The 18,908-nt window shown below is 43.3% G+C and overlaps 2 protein-coding genes across 5 annotated transcripts in view; one reads left to right on the top strand and one right to left on the bottom strand.

Moving 5' to 3' along the window:
- The window catches only part of mvp (major vault protein), a 33,876-nt gene extending 30,224 nt beyond the window's left edge, over positions 1–3,652 (bottom strand). Inside the window, exon 1 of the mRNA XM_008117135.3 lies at positions 3,633–3,652. The gene's annotated coding sequence lies outside the window, so the exon portion shown is untranslated. The remainder of the gene's footprint in view (positions 1–3,632) is intronic.
- maz (MYC associated zinc finger protein) lies at positions 1,971–18,622 on the top strand. 4 transcript variants are annotated; one of them, XM_062957954.1, is made up of 7 exons: positions 1,971–2,287; positions 5,392–5,478; positions 9,365–10,155; positions 13,536–13,599; positions 13,827–13,998; positions 15,916–16,123; positions 17,303–17,440. In XM_062957954.1, exons 1-6 carry the CDS (start codon positions 2,252–2,254, stop codon positions 16,101–16,103), a joined length of 1,338 nt encoding a protein of 445 aa, XP_062814024.1. In that variant the 5' UTR covers positions 1,971–2,251; the 3' UTR covers positions 16,104–16,123; positions 17,303–17,440. The 4 variants fall into 4 exon arrangements, with proteins under 4 accessions (XP_062814024.1, XP_062814023.1, XP_062814026.1 ...); XM_062957953.1 differs by having other exon boundaries at positions 5,389–5,478; XM_062957956.1 differs by lacking the exon at positions 15,916–16,123 and having other exon boundaries at positions 1,979–2,287; positions 17,303–18,622.
- Positions 18,623–18,908: the final 286 nt, after the last annotated feature.

The following is an 18,908-nucleotide window of genomic DNA, read 5'->3' as shown; positions in this document are numbered from 1 at the left end:
TACAAGAACCTGCCCGGGCGCGCGACCCGTCGGTCAAGCAGCCGTTCTGCGCACGAGCGCATTGTTTTCTGAGCACCCGCTTTTTTACAGGGCGCACGCGCACTTTAAACCGCCCCCCCCACCAATCGTAGTACCGCGCTTTTGCGTCCCGCATGCGCGTTGAAGAAATCGGCTTTCAAAAATTGCGGGTTTTCTACTTTTTATTTCGCTCCGCTATTTTTTTTCTCAAAAAACGAAATATTCTAAAAAGGGTCCTTAATTCACAGAAGGGCCAACTGAGAGGTAGCGTTGGCTACGCGAGGAGGCGGCCTTTTTGCTGTCGCAGCGTTTCCGATAGCGCTAAGCCGCCCGCCATTTTCTTTTGCCTCCTTGCTCAGATCAGTTACGTCATCGCTATCGTGCGCAAACCTGAAGTGTGGTGCAGTCCTGGGTGTTTTTCTCAGAAGACCAAAGGGCTGTGATGTATAGATACAATTACCCATTGAGGAAATCCTGTTGAACCTAGTAGTTTAACATTTCTCCCTTTGAACAAAAACATACCCTGCGTCTTAAAAACCTAATTTAAACACACTAACGTAGACTGGGCAAACTTTGGCCCTCCAGATGGTTTGGACTCCCAACTCCCACAATTCCTGGCCTCAGGCCCCTTCCTTTTCCCCCTCAGCCGCCTAAGCTGTGGGAGTTGGAAGTCCAAAACACCTAGAGGGCCAAAGTTTGCCCATGTCTGCACTTACCTAAAACATCTACACGATCCTGTGCAGAAGAGGTCTGAGTCATAAAGCTCTCTGGCTGACTGTGGTCTATTTACCATCAGCTCTAACCTATTTTACTGCCTCATCACACAAGAGCATAAATCCACTTTAAATCCGGTTTCTGCCTTCTGCAGAATTCTTGGGTTTGTAGTTTGGTGAGGCCCAGGACCTGTCTGGCTGAGCTGCTTAAAGTTCCCTCCCTAAAGTTGACTTAAAGTGGATCTAAGCTCTAGTGTGATGAAGTCCTTATGGATTAAATTGACAATCAGAATCATGCATTCAAAAGTAAGCAGAGCCTATAATAAAAAGAGAGATAAAAGGAAGGTGCAATCTACAGCTAAGGAGCCCCTGATGGCGCAGCGGCTTAAACCACTGAGCTGCTGAACTTTATGTCCAAAAGGTCAGCAGTTTGAATCCAGGGAGCAGAGTGAGCTCCTGCTGTTAGCCTCGGCTTCTGCCAACCTAGCAGTTCAAAAACATGCAAATGCAAGTAGATTAATAGGCATTGCTCAGGCGGGAAGGTAACGGTGCTCCATGCAGTCATGCTGGCCACATGACCTTGAGGGTGTCTATGGACAACACCCGCTCTTTGGCCTAGAAATAGAGATGAGCACCAACCTGCAGACACAACTAGATTTAATGCCAGGGGAAAACCTTTACCTGTTTGAGGAAAGTGAAAATGTTGCAAGTGGCACTTTGATTAGCACTGAATGGCCTTTCAGCTTCAAAGCCTGGCTGTTTCCTGCCTGGGGGAAATCCTTTCTTGGGAGGTGTTAGCTATTTTTATTAACACTATCTTAGTGTTACAATAAAATTATTTGGAAAAAAGCACGAAATCGGTTATTGCAGGAATGGGCAAACCTGGGCCCTCCAGGTGTTTTGGACTTCAACTCCCACAATTCCTAACAGCTAAAGTCCAAAACACCTGAAAGGCTGATATTTGCCCATGCCTGTCTGTGAACCCTGGCGGCCATTTTGTGAAAGGAGAGGCTTGTCACTCAAATGAGAAAACTAACGGGGAGGGGAAAACAGGCGACCGTTACTCGCGCGCGCGGCCGCCGTTATCCCCAGCCAATCCGCTTTCGCCTCTAAAAGGAAAGAGCCCTGCGGTGGCAGCGCTCTGCCGCGCCGCCCAATCAGAGAGCCCCACACGGCGGAGGCCTTTGCGCGCCCCCGCACGTGCCGGGAGCGCGCCCCGCCGCCCCACCCAATCGCTACCTGCAGCCTTCTTTACACCCCTCCCTCTCTGGGAAAAACCTGTGGGAGGGGGGGCATAGGCAGGCGCGCGCGCGCAGGGGGAAAAAAGGGCCAATCAGCGCGCGCGCCGAGCTCTCCTCGCGCCGCTGCCTCCTCCTCCTCGCTCGCTCGCTCCCTCCCCCCTCCCACCTCACTCCCCCCGCCCGCGCGGCGTCGTCGCTGCTCCCCGCTCGCTCCCCCTCCCTTCCCGACCCCCCCCCTTTTCGCCGAGACGAGCCCCCCCCCTCGTTGTTGCCGCCGCCATGGACCCGAGCAACTGGAGCAGCTTCATCTTCCAGGTAACCCCCTCCCTTTCTCCCTCCTCAACCTTCCCCCCTCCCTTCTCCGCCAAAAAAAAAGGGGGGGGGGGAAGAGAGCGGTAGAAAGGAGAGAGAGAGCGCGGGGAAGGACAAGAGAGCTTCGAAGTTTCCCCACTCACACCCTCCCTGCCCCGCCCCTCCCCTCGGGAATCCCAGCGGGCGGGGGGCCTCTTGCGCGCGCGGGCCAGCAGGGCGCACTCGGCACGCGCTCCCTCCCTCTCTCCCTGACGCCCCCGCCCCCCTCCGCCCTCCCCTCCTCGCGCTGCTGCTGCCCCAACGGTCACCTCCCCTCCGCCCAGCAATGCTGCTGCTGCTGCCTCCTCGCGCCTCGCGCTGCCCTGCCCCGCCCCTCCCCTCCCTGCGCCTCGCGCCTTCTCCCCCCGCCTCGCCAGGCCTGGCCCCCCTCCCTTCCCCTCCGCGCGCGCCAACGGTCACCTCCCCCTCGCTCTGCCCCTCCCCTCCCTGCCTTTTCTTTCCCCCCTTTCGCAGTTTCCCTTGACACCCAGGGATCCCCTTACCCGCCCCCCAAAAATGTCTCCCTCCTGAGACATAGATAGATAAACCACAAGCAGGCTGTGCCTCCTGCTTTCTTTCCGTCGTGCCCCCTTCTACCCAAATGGCAAAGATGGCCCCTGCCGTCCTGCTCTCCTAACCCCCCAGAGGATCCAGCCCCGCTCGGCCATGCTTGCCCTGCCTGGTTGTTTCCTGCCCACCTTAGGGTTTACTTACCTTTAGGAGCAGGTGCACACACAGGGTAGGAGGCCACAACCACACTCTGGGTGGCAACAGGTTGGTGGATTTCCCCACCTGTTTCTGTGTGTTCCTTGGGGGTAAGGACAGGCAAGAAGGATCTCTCTTGCCCGCCCTTGTTATTTAATAATACTAATAATACTAAATTGTATTGCCTACCAATCATACCCAACAGCCTGACTTATTTTCTGGTCCCCAAATTTAATACTAATACTAATAATAAATTGTATTGCCTACCCACCTTACCCAACAGCCTGACTTATTTCCTGAGCCCCAGAATTTAATACTAATAATAAATTGTATTGCCTACCCATTTTACCCAACAGCCTGATTTATTTCCTCGACCCCAGAATTTAATACTAATACTGATAATAGTAGTAGTAATAATACAATAATAATAACTTGTATTGCCTACCCACCTTATCCAACAACCTGACTTATTTCCTGGGCCCTAGAATTTAATACAAATACTGATAATACTAATAGTAGTAGTAGTAATAATAATAAAATTTTATTGCCTACCCCACCTTACCCAACAACCAAACTTATTTCCTGGCCCCCAGGGTTTGCTTACCATCAAGTGCATGTACACACACAGCGTGGGAGGTCATTACCACACACTATTCCGGTGTCAACCCACCTATTTCTGTGTGCTAACCTCTGGTTTCTTGCGAGTAAGGAAAGTCAGGAAGGATCTTTCTTCCCTGTCGCTCACAGCTGATGAAGATTATGATAGAAACATGTGTTGCCTGCAATTAAAATAGTAAATTACCTTGGGTTATACTTAGGTTTACTGTGAAAAAATTTGGCTTCTAAAACCCCAGAGGTTTTGCTTGCCCAAAAGACACTTCCTTGTTATTTCCTGACACCAACCCAGGATTTACTTACTCAGTGTAGGAGGTCATTTCCACACTATATTATAGCATCAACACATGTGGTGTTCATTCCCCCACCTATTTCCGTTTATGAACACTTAAGGAGTGGTTGGTTTCTTGTAGTCAGGAGGTGAGGGAAGCCCCCATCTCTCACTGGCTTGATCTTTCTTCCCTTGTCATCTACACCTGCTGATAGTTACGATAGAAACATTATTTGCTGGCAATTAAAAAGTAGTAAGTTACCTTGGGTTGAATCTTTTACTGTGGGTGGCCCAATTTGACGTAGCTCTTTCAAGGGCCTCTCCCCGCTTACCTTTTACCTCATATTTGTTCTTTAACTGCCTTATGCTTTTTAACCGTCCACATCCCATAGAGCCTCTTCTCATGACCTTACACTTGCTAGTTAAGACCAAGTCCTCTTTAAACACACAACCCTTTGCTCTCCCTTCCTGGTATCTGTCTAAAAAATAACCTGTCTATTGGTCTCTTGCTTAGTGCCAGCACTGCTTCCTGCCTTGGCGCTTCCTTCTCCCAGTGCTTACACCTGCCCAGGATTTCCTCTTTGCAGTGTACTGCCACCCCTAAGTGCCCTTCTTTTCCCAGGATAAATGCACATCAAGTCCCAGATACCCCTGTCTTAGATCCCAACTCTTCATCTGTGTCAAAAATCAATTCTGGTTAGTGTAGCTCTACTCCTTGGACCAGACCCCCACCTCACACAGCGCCTGCCCATATCTCCTGGAATCTCTTGCCTGCTCCCTTTCCCTCCTTCCCAGTATAATGATATTTTTTAAATCTGAGTATTCTGTTCATTTCAGCCCATTTTACCCAAGTTAATTTTGTTTCCTACTATTTTCTTCTAAAATAATTGTTCCCTGCTGTAACATGCTACATTTTTTTTTCAAATTCTAAATTATACTTAAAGGAATCTGCAGAAGTATAGTATGACCCCTTATCCACAGACTCAATATCCCCAGTTTCACTCCAAAAAAATATTCTCCCTGAAAGTATTTCTAGCCAATTGTTCTGTAGAATAGTGCTGGGGATTCAGAGATGCCCATGTATGGTCCTCTAGTCTTTGTTATACCACCATCTGAAATATAGTCAAAATGTAGGGTTCACTATTATCTATAATTTCAAGAATCCACAATAGGGCTTGGAATGTATCCCTCAGGGATTCAGGGTTCATACTATACCTGAACCATAAGTCATTGCAGTCCTCCACACTCTACCAAAATTATGCTACTTTACTTAATGCACTGTATTTCCTACATTGAGCCCTTTTCTCACAGATTAAACTCCTTGTGGAGTTGACTTCCTGTTGCCACTGTTTTCTTTTCTTTGACTTCATTTCCTTGAGGACATCAGTAGGCGCCTTCTCCCAGATCATTAGAGGCTTGATAGAGGGTGGTTTTTCTGTAAGCATTCCCTGATCTCTTTCTTTTGTCTTTTTAGCAGAGTCATACTCAGAACCCTCTACAGGTTGGGGCCGAAATCCAGTCCAGGTTTTTTGCTGCTCAGGGCTGCGGTCAAAACCCCTTCCAGGTGAGCTTTGAACAACAAATGGAAAGCTGTGGACTCCTTTGAAAACAACCATCTCATTGTTGAAGACCAAATTTGTGTAAATAAATAATTTCTGCCTGTAAGGGGTTGTCTATTGTGCACATTCTTTTACATTTTCTGTACCTACTAATGTTTTTTAACATTATTTCAGAGCTCTAAAATATTAGAAGTCATATAATTCTAGTGCATTGGCGACCGATACAGAAATAACTTATGAAAACCCATCCCATCCTGTTAAGTCTGTAGCAAAGTTTTGAAGCATGTACTTGGTCTGTACTGTTCTAAGAAATCTACTCCCACGCCTCTGTAATCTAACTGAAGAAATTAATCTGTTTATGTCACCTTTTAAAAAAATGAAGTGTGCTCAAGACAGCTGCATGTTTGTGTACTTTTGGTTGTACACAGATTTATTACTTCATTTTAAGACCTATTCTGAGAAGCTAACCATTTAAAACTCATTTGTTAAAAATGAACTATTATCCTATGTATATTTACTTACAAGTCAGTCCAGCCACATACATTGTTAGGAAGCATAGAAGTGTGGCCTTCATTATTCTTGTGTTTGACCAACTCTACATTTTAAAAAACCAGTCTAAATTTTCCTCTGGTTTTGGATACAGAGAATCTACCACCAGAGGAAGGAAGCTTCAGTATTTGGATCAGTCACTGGAAACAGGATTCTTCATTTTCTTACTGTTCAGATTTTGACAAATTTGGGAAGGTTGATATGTGTGGCTGTTCTTTGTCAGAGAAGAGACAAAGTATAGAATTTTTTAAAAAAAGAAGAAAATATGACTTTATTCTTATTCTTGTTTTTGAGAATAATATCTTTCCCAACACTCTGTGATTTTAGGTGCATCTACACCAGGCATGGACAGACTTTGGCCCTCCAGGTGTTTTGGGCTTCAACTCCCATAATTCCTAACAGCCTACTGCTCAAAATACCCGAAGGTCCAAAATTTGCCCATGCCTACATAGATTCGAGAAACTTATTGCAGTTTGACACCACTTTAACTGCCATGACTCAGTACTATCGAATTCTGGGAGTTGGTGTGACAGAGAAGGCTTTGTAAAACTCCCATAGCATTGAATCATAGCATTTAAAGTGGTGTAAAACTGTGGCCTGCTTTGATAATCTGGATTATATGGCCATGTAGAAGGTGCCCAAGTTTCTCTCTACATCTCTACCAGTCTTTGCTTTTTGTTCTTCATTGCTGCAAGGATTTAAGTGCCTGACAGGTGCAGAGATTGTTTATTTACTTAAGCTATTTTATGCCATCTTCCCAAGCAAGGCTCATCCAAGATAAAGCAAACCTTTGTATTCCTACTCTATATTTCTTGTTTAAAGGAGCAAGGGGGCAGTAGAAGGATTCTTTTCCTGCTTTTTGCACAATTGTCTTTGACAAGGAAAAAATAAAGTCTACTCCATGCTATGCCTTCAAGCTCAGAGCTGGAAAACGGAGGCAGAAGTCTGTCTGCACCCAGAAAGCACAATCCTGAAGCAAATAGGAGGTTTCCACCCAGATTTTGGCAAAGTGATGACGTTGTCATTCATCTTTCTCCGGAGCTCCAGTTTTGGAGGAAGCCTGGCCTTCCTGACCTCTTGTTAGAGGGTAAATAGGGTTGTCAAATTTACTGACAAGTGTACTGAGACATAAGTCTGCAGGCATATGTTTACATTTCTGGGATGTCTTGTAGGACCTAGTGGAACTTACTTCCCAAATTAGTTAGCATCTGGCGCTGCACACCATTTTGTCCAAGATCAAACACCAATAGCTAAACAGGAGTTTTATTTTGAATTTCTCAAGTGTTCCTAATTTAAGGACTACCTCTTTCTTGGTTTTTACTCTACAATGACTACATGTCGAGTTATTTATTGTCTAACTAGATAGTATATGACTTAAAATAAGTTTGTCACATCAGTGTGGTAGTTCCTCTTCCCTACTAATTATTGGGAATAAGCATTGGAATAATAAGGCTTTATCTTCTAAATAGGCACTCCATGTCTTTTATTTCTTGGTTTAGTTTTTTTTATTTTTTGTTTGAAATTTTGCTTTACTTCAGGAGTATAGCTAATACATAGCAAAATTTCTGAATTGCTGGAGCTTTTAAAATTAACATTTCTAAATATACTGTCCTTCAACCTTATATTTTGTTTTCATAATTTGTTGTACGTATTTGGGGGCAAGAAATAAGAACAAATGAATATCTAAGAGATTCTTGTCCTGATTCTTTGAATTTCTTGTTTCTATAAGTTGCCAATTATTTGTAAATAATTTATATTCTGAAGAAATCCATAAGTGTTTAGAGTTCTAGTATTGCTATAACTGTAGGGTCTCTTACACCATTTATACTCTTAGGTGACAATTTTAAATACTTGCATACAATACTTGGAAGAGACTCAGGGGCCATCCCTTCCCACCACCCATATATATTGCATGATAGAGAACTTGTTAAAGTCATGTACAAAATTTTCCCAGATAAAATCACTTAATCCAGACTGGTAAATAGCCGGTCATTTGGTTGCCCATAACAGGTGAAGTGGACAGGTACTTCTAAACTTGAACAAGTTGACCTTATCCTGCATGTAAATTTCAAAATAACTGCAAATAGTGTGATTAAATGGGTTTGTATTTTATATGGACTGACTTGGTTTAAGAAAGTTTTTAAAGAACCGCACAGATCTAAGTGAAATTAATTGTAGTTTATATCAAGAAGTAAACTAGTTAATTTGTAATGCTGGCCCATTCTCTTTATTGCCAGTGAAAAAGAACAACTGTTTTACACTCATGCTTGATTAATGCATTGATAGGCTAACAAATAAATAGATTTGATTCAGGAACAGAAAAAAGAACTTTGAATAAATTCCATTAGATATAAATGAATGTTTATGCAACAATTTGAAAATTGTGCTAGGATTAGAGTGAAGTTTCAAGATTCAATAAAGGATGCCCGAATCTTCACTTGATAGTGTACTGGCAACTATTCCACCCTCTTTGGAAAAGCAAATTTCTCTTAACACTTTGAAGCTCAGCTATTAAAAAATTCAAACGAGATAAGTGTTTTTAGCCAGCCCTTCCACCTGCACTGCATCTCCCAATACATAATAATGTATCCATGTTCCAGCATCCAGGCATGTTAGGAATTCTGTCCTCCGTGCAGTGCAATACGACATGTCATCTTGGCACATATATGTTCATTTTGTGTAATCATTTCAACAGAAGTTTAAACCAAGCCACTTCAGCTAATATAGGGAGAAGTTCTTCCCTTATATTCCACCACTTTATTTACATGCTGTAATGACAATGTCATTTTGTATATAGAAAGTTTATTGGAGTTGGGAGAACACAGGTTTCTGGGATAGCAGGGATACTCCTTGAATTCATTCTTCGTTCATTCTTTTTGCCCACTCTTTTTTTTTTTTTTTTGCCCTGTGACAGTAAAAGGACTTACTGCCCTTATTCCGTTTGTATTATACACTAGCAGAATTTGTTCCTCATACTCCATTGGTCTGCATTTGTAAAATATACTAGTCATATGACCTTGTGAAATAAATCACCAGCATTGTTTTAAGTGGTGAAGAATTTAAAATGAAGTGATGCATTGAAAGCATATACCTCACACACAGGTAAGTTCTGTAATTCGCTAAACTTTCCAAATTTGATTTGAGTCCTACTCCTTGCATATACCAGCCCTTCTTATTTTTCCCCAAGAATGTGTTCAAGATAATTTATTGAATAATTGATGTTTGTTTTTGAAGTGGAAACATACAATTCTCCCGCCGCTGTGTTGCTAGAGTATGACAAGCATTCAGGTTTGGTTGTTCATCGCACTGCTTCTCAGTTACGTGATATCTTTTTCTTTCCAGACTGGCACCACCACAGCTCCTCCCCAGCAGACAGCCACCCCTGCTGAATCCCTTCAAGTGGACCTCTTGCCTGTCTTGGCTGCAGCTCAGGAGACAGCTGCAGCTGCTGCTGTGGTTGCTGCTGCCACTGGTTCTGCATCAGCTGCTTCCACGGTAGACACGGCTGCCTTGAAACAGCAGCAGCCTTCTGCCTCTGAGGGTGGGGGTGGCCAGGGAGCACCCTCTTCTCAAAGCAACCAAGCTTCCACACAACAGGCAGCTCCTACCGCACAACAGGCAGGAGACGCCCAGAAGAAGCAGAAGAGCAAAGGGCCCTACATCTGTTCTCTGTGTGCAAAAGAATTCAAAAACGGCTACAACCTGCGGCGCCATGAAGCCATTCACACAGGAGCCAAAGCGTCTCGTGCTGGGCCCACCAGTATGAAAATGCCCACCATGGTTCCCCTCAGCTTGCTTAGTGTTTCTGCCATTGGTGGTACAACCCCAGCAACCCCTTCCCCCGCTGATGGCGGAGGAAACACGGCAGGGTCAGGAGTTGGGCTGGTAACCACTACAGCATCAGGCAAACGCATCCGGAAGAATCACGCATGCGAGATGTGTGGGAAAGCCTTCCGGGACGTCTACCATCTCAATCGGCATAAGTTGTCGCATTCAGATGAGAAGCCCTACCAGTGTCCTGTTTGCCAGCAGCGATTCAAGAGGAAGGATCGCATGAGCTACCACGTTCGTTCACATGATGGTGCTGTACACAAGCCGTACATCTGCAGCCACTGTGGGAAGAGTTTCTCCCGGTACGAAAAGTCAAGGGTATAGGGAGGAGGTAGTTCAAATGAGAGTTGTTGCAGGGCCTACACAAAGAGCAGGTTGAGAACTTCCCCCTTCTAATAATGACTGAGCTTGAGCAAACAAATTGATTTGAGTTAGAAGGTTGTTGCATTAGTACAAAATATTATCATTGGTTGATAATAAGCCTATCAGGCTGCCTTCCTTACTACTTCCCCATAACTTTGATACAGCTTCCTCCATCCCATCACTTTGGCCACTTAAGAGTCAAGAACTTTAATAACTATTAAAAGAGGTTTCAAGAACAGCAATAGGTGTGGGAAATCTCCACTTCTCCCCATTTCTGTTATTAGCAGCACTTCCCCCTTGAAGTTCTGTATATTTTGTGGGTGAACAAATAAGGGTGTGTGAGAGCAGGTGAAAGCACAAATTTTAGAGGTGTGTCATGCTGACTGACTTTAGGTTGGCAACACAACTCAAATCAGAACATCTTCACATACCTGACACTAGTTTTTGGGATTCTAATTCCAAAGATATTGTTCAATATTTTCTTGACCATCTTTAAATGACACCTTATTCCTGTTTGGAGAGGATTCTTGCTGAGACGGAAGCATCTAAGCACATGTTAGGAGAGAAGTTTAAACCCTCAGAAAACCTGCACAATGGAAAAGGTGAATTTCAGAAGGTATTGGGAAAGCAACAAGATAATCTAGATAACTAATTCCAAGGCATACTGTGTAAGCAATAGCCAAGTGAGACTCTGTTTTAATGTTCTTTTGTGTGTGTTTTAAAGTAGTACACACGGTATGCTAGTTTTCATATACAGATATGGCTTTTTAACATGTAATTGCGGTCAAATATGGAATCTCAAACCTGGAAAGTCTGAAGTGTGCAGTATGAGAAGGCACCAAACCATGCACAGTTTCTATACATTTAAATAGTTCCTTGGATCAAACAACAGTCAGCGTGACATGTTTAGTGGAAAAACACCAATATCAAAAACAAAACTCTTGGAGAATTATTAAGTAAACCCATTGGGACACTGCTGGCTGAGATAATGTTTTGATTGTTGTAAAACATTTCCTGTTGAAAGATACTGCATTACCACAAACAAAGCGAGAACCACAAAACCCATTGGGAATGTAGAATGTCTTCAATAGACTAAAATAATGGGGCTGCATTTTAGTCTAGATATAAGGAAAAAATGAGGTAAGGCTAGAATGAATAAAGATCAAGATTAAAGCCATGGCTTGTCCTAGAAGCAAATTTAAAGACCCAGGGATAAGTGGGGCACACCACGTATTTTTAAGTAAATTCATTTTGCTCTTTTAAGATTTCAGTTGCAAGTAGAGCTGTTAGTTATAAGGATTCTTCATTGAGTTCACACTCTGTCTTCATAAACTATCACTCCACCCACCTATTTCTTAATTTCCAGATAAATCTACAGCCTTGGTGGTGAAACTTTTTTTTACAGGGACAAATGCTTGTGGCAGAAACAGACCAAAGAGGCCAAGATAAAGTCCACTACTGAAATCTTATTTTTATATAGCACACAGTAGGGCAGGTATTAAATCCCTGTGTTTTCTTCTTTCACAATTTAGTTTTTCAGGGATGTTAGAACTTTTCATAAAAATATCAGTCATACATTGGAAACTAAAGTAGCAGAGGGATACAGAATAGTAATAAAAAGACAACAACTTAACAAAAATGTATTCTGATGAGGATTCTCTCCCCCACTTCTCAGTTTTACCAAGAATTGCCTTTTAAAATTCCTTTCTCAGCATCTAAGATAGATGTACACTGCATTTTGCAGATCCTTTATTAAGAATTTGGTTTTGCACATATCTTTTAGAATGCTATGTGTGTAGCCTCATCTCTGAAAATAAGCAATTCTCAAGAAAACAAAATTGTTACAAGGAAGAGTGCTTAGGTTTCTGATTTGATACAACTGCATAAATGAAGTAATGAAGCCATTGCTGGGACAATGGAGGGGTTAACTTGACATTCGTTTCTCCATTTTCAGAGGCACAAGAGATCATAGTTTTGATTGCAACTTTCTAACATTCCATTTTAAATTAGTAAAGAATGTGAAAATGCAGTTGAGGGCCCTAGAACTTACCTATTTGAAAAGTAAGCCTTTAAACTGAAACCTGGTGTGGTCTGAACACAAACGCTCATGTGCAATATTCTCATGAAAATTAGAATCCTGTCATGAAATGAGATAGAAAGTTGCTGTAAGTGAGCTGGTTGTTATTGTGTCTTTAACTCTTCAAATGGACCATTCACAGAGCTTTTTTGGTAAGTTTCTTTCAGAGGGGTTTTGTCTTTGCCTTGCTCAGAGAATGTGGCTTACCCAAGTCACCCAATGGGTTTCATATCAGTGTAGATTCGAACCTTGATCTTCAGAGTCCAGTGCTCAAAACACTACATCATGCAGACTCTCTAAGCTGATTATACATAATAACATTTGAAACATCAGATCTTCACAAAAGATTGACATCCTCAATTCTAAGTACTGATTCTGTAGCTTTTTTGGTAGTTGACCCTTGATTATGCCTAAGTGGGAAAACTGATCAAAGGAAAATACTTGCTTTGCACCAGGAAGAAAAAAAAAATCAAATTTGATGGGTCTTTGGAAATGGGAATGGCTGATCTGATTTGCAATAAGTATAACCAATTTAGAGAACTGGTATATTGGTTTGAACATTAGACTATGGAGGCCAGGGTTTGCATCCACACACAGCTGTGAAAACCTGCTAGCTCACCTTGAGCAAGTCACACTAAGTGTCAGACAAAGACAAATCCCCTCTGAACATATCTTGCCAAGAAAACTGGTTATAAGGGCACCATATGTCAGAAATGATTTGAAAGCACACAACAATAGCCAGTTTGCATATTTAGGCAAACTGGCTATTACTGAATGCATGCTGCAGGTTTTTGTTATCAATGAGTCAACCAGTGAGGAAATGAATTCCCCAGGAAGGATTCTATGAGGACATAGCTAAAGATGAGTGAAGGTATGTTTGCATTATGGAGTAGGGGATTGGTTACAATATGCATTGCTGTTTTTCAGTGACAGATTGTCCCAGCAGCAGTATATTATTCAGCATTCTTGCTCTAAACTGGAAACAGTAATACAGGAAGCTGTAGCTACTGGCTATTTACATCTTTTGTAAGTGTTAAAAGATGTTTGAAACCTTCAACAATATGAACCAATCCTAGAAAACCGCATTGCTAATTCTGCAGAAGGTTTGGATTTGTGGGTCAGCTAGTTTATAATTACCTTTATTCAAAGAACAAATGTAATGAACATTGGAAAGAAATGTGGCATTTTATAGTGAGAAGTTAAAAGAGACCATATCACTAATTTACATTGTTCCCCCTGCAGGCCAGACCATTTGAATAGCCATGTGCGGCAAGTCCATTCAACAGAGAGGCCCTTCAAATGTGAGGTAATTTCCACCATTGACAGTATAGCAATACATAATTCCATGCATTCCCCAAAATTGTTTTTCTTTTGTCACCAAGATGTCGTGTCTGTTTTCCTAGAACAAAGTGGAAGAAAGATCATTTAAAGGGAGCTTTCTTGGTTTGCCTCCTTCAGCTGTGGCTGCTTTGGGAAATGGGCCATTGAAGATAAAAGTTGTTTCCCCATGATTTTTTGTCTCTATTTCCATAGACATGTGAGGCGGCTTTTGCCACCAAGGATCGGCTGCGTGCTCACACAGTCCGCCATGAGGAGAAGGTGCCATGCCATGTATGTGGGAAAATGCTGAGTGCTGCTTACATCACGGACCACATGAAAGTACACAGCCAAGGACCGAATCATGTCTGCGAACTGTGCAACAAAGGTAAGCAGACAGGGCTATGTATAGGAGAATATCTGAAAATAAGAAGGTCAAAAATAACCTGTTTCTCTTCCTTGAGCAACATTAGAAGACTTACTGTACTACTCAATACAGATTTACTGAGAAATAAGTCCTATTAGATTTCAAAAGGATTTACTTAAAGAGATCTGCACAGAGCTGCTATAATTGGTAACTGCAGGTCACTCTGATGGTAATGTTTTATGCCCAGAATGTTTCAGATGCGGTCAGAGTCAAGCTTCCTTCTGTTTTTAGCTAAACTTGGATCAAGTTTGGTTGAGATGAAAGTAATTGTAATTCAAACAGGGTTCCTGCATCTTCAACAGTGTGTTGGAGGGTGAATTCAAGGGGTGCAACTTTTATTTCAAATAAGACCTAATTAAATTCCCCTTTAGGACCAAAAGGTGCAAGAGATTTGTCTCTTTCTTGCCCACTATCCAAGTACTTCATGTATTGGATGAGATACAATAAATTCTCCCCAAGCTTTTGAATACAGCCTGCAACAGGTTGCAAAGCACAGCCAAATATCTGGGTATATGGACCCACCAGAACTTCATTGTGCAGTGGGCTTTTTAGCCACTCAAAAATCCACAGTCTGTGACAACTGTTTGAATCCATCATTGTAAGTCTTTCTTGAACAACAACAGTACTTGACAGTATGTTTTAGAAAAAGTAGTTCCCATTTAAAGGGAACGATTATTCTTTTCACTTTGAACCAAACTAGCGTTAGATGAGATTACAAGTGAGGTCTCAATACTGCTAGTTTGTATGCCTTTAAAACAAATAGGTGTTTTTTTAATTAAAAAACCTTTCTTGAAATGAGACTCATGCATAATATTTGGTGTATGGCTGTTGCTCAAGCTTCTCATGTGACTCCATTAAGCAAATTGCTTGGCAAGACAGCAAATGATTCTTTCTCCCATTTGCATGGCCAAGCATCTCCTTACTTCCACTTTGCCACAGTCTTAAATTATTTCAGCATAAGTGAAAGATGGCATGAATCATTGTAAATTTTTAGGTTTGTTGATCTTCCGTGCAGATGTATAGAGGCAACCAAGTGCAAAGGTAGAAGTGTGTGTGCTTCAGAGGATTTAAAAATTACTAAAAGAGAACTTACTGATGTCTGAAGTGCTTGTGTCTGCTCCAGTTTTATCCATTTTCTATCTACAACATCCAGCCTACCATAATTCTGACTGATTTAATATTCTTAAGACACTAATTGAACCTGACTGAATAATGTGCAGATTAGTTAAAAACTGTTACAAGTCTGTCGGTTTAAAAAAATAGTTGAGCTTTTTCTCTTTTACTTTTTAATTCTTGGATTATGTATTTGAATAATGTACATAATCCTTTATATATTACCCATATATTAAAAAATACACATTTAACACATTATTATCTGTATTCTCAAAAGTATAGGGCAGCTATTAATTATTAATCACTTCCTGAATTCTATTATCACTTAAAGTAGTCCATAGTGAGTTACATATTGTAGAGCATATAAATGACATAACACAGAATGACTATGTGGATGCAGAGAAGAAGATTGTGGGCTGATCTCATCCATATGTTACTGGCCTAAGAGTGTGGTTCTGTTCTTTTGTGTTAAGAAACATAAGTTCCTTATATTGACATCCTCGGTGCCGAGATGCAGCTGCCCTGAGGGCAAGAGTTTATTGTCCATACAGAGATAGCTTGCCTGGTGGTGAGATGAAGCCATCTCTGAGGTGGAGAAAATTGCCTCTTCATCAGGGAGACCTCTCGCAATGGATTCTTCATTAAATGTCAAGACGCAGCCGCCTCTAGGGTGAAGCATAGCCAAGTACTGCAGGACACTGGGGTGTGCTTTCACTAGTCTGGACACTGACCTGGGTGGTTTTTGTCCTTCTCCCCCTCCCGTAGGGTTCACCACAGCGGCCTACCTCAGGGTCCACGCGGTCAAGGACCATGGACTGGCCGCCCCGCGGCTGGAGCGTTTCCTTTGCAAGCTGTGTGGCGTGCACTGCAAGACCCTGGCTCAGCTCAACGGGCATCTGCAGACGCACGCAGGAGAAGGGGCTGCGGCCACTGAGGGCCAACCGCTGCGGTGAAACGCTGGCCGGGCCACCAGGCAAGAGCCACTTCCTTCTGTCCTAGGGGATGGGGAGGGGGGTGCCCCTTTGTCCCATAAGGCTTCCAGGTGTCCATGCATTTTCAGTGGGAGAAGGGAGAACCCCAGCTCCCCTGGGGCGGCTGCATCCTAAATTAGAATCCCTCTGCCAGGAAGTAAGGGCCTGCATGTTCCAGTCTCTTTAGGTTTAGTATACAGATGTCATCAGAATATCCTTCAGGTTCATCTTAAAAGGAGAAAAGTTGAATTTTCACTGTAAAAAACATGTATGCATTCCACTGAATATTTTATTTATCCGCATATTGTTCCAAGAGAAAATACCATTTTCTAAACACCATTAGGCATAAGATGTCTTCATCCTAACCAGAAAAGCTCTAGTGATGTAGACCAGTAGGCATTTTGTGAGGTTAACAACAGATCTAGTGTACTAATGGCTGTTTGGGTTCCTTTCTACATTTAAAGGTTTTAACTCAGACAGAACATCATGCATTGCTATTGTGCTTTAATGGAGGAGTGTATTAATGAATTCTCTTGAGAGATGGTGGGTGCAATGGGACATTTTCCAGATCTAGTCATTCATGTGGATGTCTTTCTCTGTGTTGGGCTGACTCACATATCCCAGAGAACTGTGATGGGCTCTCCTGCAGGGAGCTAGCCTGTGAGAATTGGACCATTTACTGTCTAGATCAGGTATGGGCAAACTTCGGCCCTCCAGGTGTGTTGGACTTCCAACTCCCACAATTCCTGGCCTTAGGTCTTTCCTCCCCCCTCCCCCCCCCCCCCAGCCGCTTAAGTGGCTGAGGGGAAAAAGGAAGGGACCTGAGGCCAGAAATTGTGAGAGTTGAAGTCCAATGCACCTGGAGGGCCGAAGTTTGCCCATGCCTGGTCTAGATATTTTTAGAGTGAATTCCTACATTGTCTTCAGTAGGATGCCTTAAAGTTTCATATTATTTCTTTCAGCCTTGTAGATTTATGAAGGTGCTTCCTTTTTAGTCTTTTAGAGAGGGAACCTTGGGATATCGATAAAGATAACAGAGGCAGCTGCATGCATGACTGACTCCTTTACCACATAAAATCAGATATGTCTGTTATGTGAGTTTGCTTTATTAATTGGAGAATTTTGGAATGCGCCCCCTGAGTGTGAGACACATGTTTGACTTCTTGCGTCTGTCTCAACAGGTACGGGTGAGGTCTGCCCCCTCGCTGCAGCCGTCTCGGCCCAACCTCCTGCCGCTGCCGTCACTGTGCTGCCCATGGAGGGAGCTTCGGTTGTGAGCCAAGCCCTCCCCACACAGCCCTGGTGATTTTGGAGAGCAAGGAGGCAGAAGCCCACTCACCCAGTCCCGTCCCTCTCCCACATGGGCAGTTGGAGCCTCCAAGCCCAAACAGATATGCAGTGGCCATATTTGGGTTTCTAATTTAATGGTGGTCTCATTCATTTTCTCCCCTGCCTGTGCTCGTAAAATAATGGGGCTGGGAAAGCACTTGCCTAGTTAAGGCAGCAGCTCTCATTCAGAGAACCATGGAAGGATTTTGTGTGCATTCAGAAAGCGCCCTCGTTTTATTGACTCCTCTACTCTTAGGACCCTTGACTCCTTGCCCTACGACAGTCCCAGAAATCCAGGCATCTTCTGTCCCTGGCCAAACAGCTACAAGTCTTTGTCACCATAAGTCTCTTGCTTATCCCAGCAGCGCCCCCTATTGCCCCAAATTGGTGCCCCAAATTGGCTTCCCAAAAAAGAGGCTACGGTGGAACAGAAAGACTGACAAGTTTGATTCTCGGGATCAGATTGAGGGTTGAAGGCTGGGATATATGTGGGAAAGAATTATGGAATGACATTGCAGCTAAACTGGGAATCATTGGGCATGGGTTAAGGTTGATGGAGCTTGTGGTTCCCACAGAGAAGTTAGAAGGAGGGTGTACATCAGGACTCGGAGGCATTAGAGGTGCCTGGAGTTCCCATTTGCGGGGTTGGGAGTTGCTGCAGTGAGATGGAATAGAGAGAAGGGATGTCTTTTTCCATGGCTGCAGGGTGGCGTGCCCTCCATTCTCCCGCTGAGGAGCTGCTCTGGATTTCCCTCCTTCGCCCCAGCGCCTCATTCTTCCTCCGCGGTGTTTGTTTTAATGCTCCATCCCCTCGGCTTCTCTTGTGATTCGTGTTCCAAGCGTGTCGGCCCTCCACACCAAGCATCGCTGCCCCATCTGCTGAACACCTTCCTTGTTGCATGCGACCCCTACAGTTGGGGTTAGAGTCTCTCGCTTTTTTGTATTATATATATAAAAAGATTCCCTGACATTTAAAATAACCCCTTCTTCCCCTTTGTGTTTTTTTTTGTTTTGTTTTTGTTAACAAAATGTAATGAAGCAGTGTCGATCTATCCTCTCTCCTCGTTCCTTCCCGTTTGCCTCCATCTCTTCCCCCTTCTGTGCACCCTTTCTGGATCTGTGTCTCAACAGCAAAAGATTTTAGTAAAAACATTGAAGGAAAAAAAAAGCTACACTTGTGTGTGTGTGTTTATTGATAGGTCCTCTCTGTGTGTCATTGTGAGTAAAGTAGAAAGGTAGTGTTTCCTGGCCTTTTGCCTTTTACACCATCAGCCTCTCCTCTGAGACTTCTATGCCGGTGTAAAAATCTAATGGATCTCACACCAAGAACACAAATCTGCAGCCCTTAAGTGGGTTTCCCAAAACACTGCCTTTCTTTTTGTGGTTACTTGAGAGACCGCCCCCCTCCCCCTTTCCAGGCGCTACTTTACGGTTGGGCATCTGGGTGGCAGTTGATCA

The sequence above is a fragment of the Anolis carolinensis genome, chromosome 6 (assembly GCF_035594765.1).
Source record: "Anolis carolinensis isolate JA03-04 chromosome 6, rAnoCar3.1.pri, whole genome shotgun sequence".
In the NCBI taxonomy this organism is placed as follows: domain Eukaryota; kingdom Metazoa; phylum Chordata; class Lepidosauria; order Squamata; family Dactyloidae; genus Anolis; species Anolis carolinensis.
This window is presented reverse-complemented; position numbering and strand designations above follow the sequence as displayed.

Excerpts from the sequence above, each read along its gene's own strand:
- maz (XM_062957953.1), top strand. The coding sequence starts at position 2,252 with ATGGACCCGAGCAACTGGAGCAGCTTCATCTTCCAG. Across the intron at positions 10,156-13,535 it reads TGTGGGAAGAGTTTCTCCCG|GCCAGACCATTTGAATAGCC; the intron begins GTACGAAAAGTC and ends TTCCCCCTGCAG. Across the intron at positions 13,600-13,826 it reads AGAGGCCCTTCAAATGTGAG|ACATGTGAGGCGGCTTTTGC; the intron begins GTAATTTCCACC and ends CTATTTCCATAG.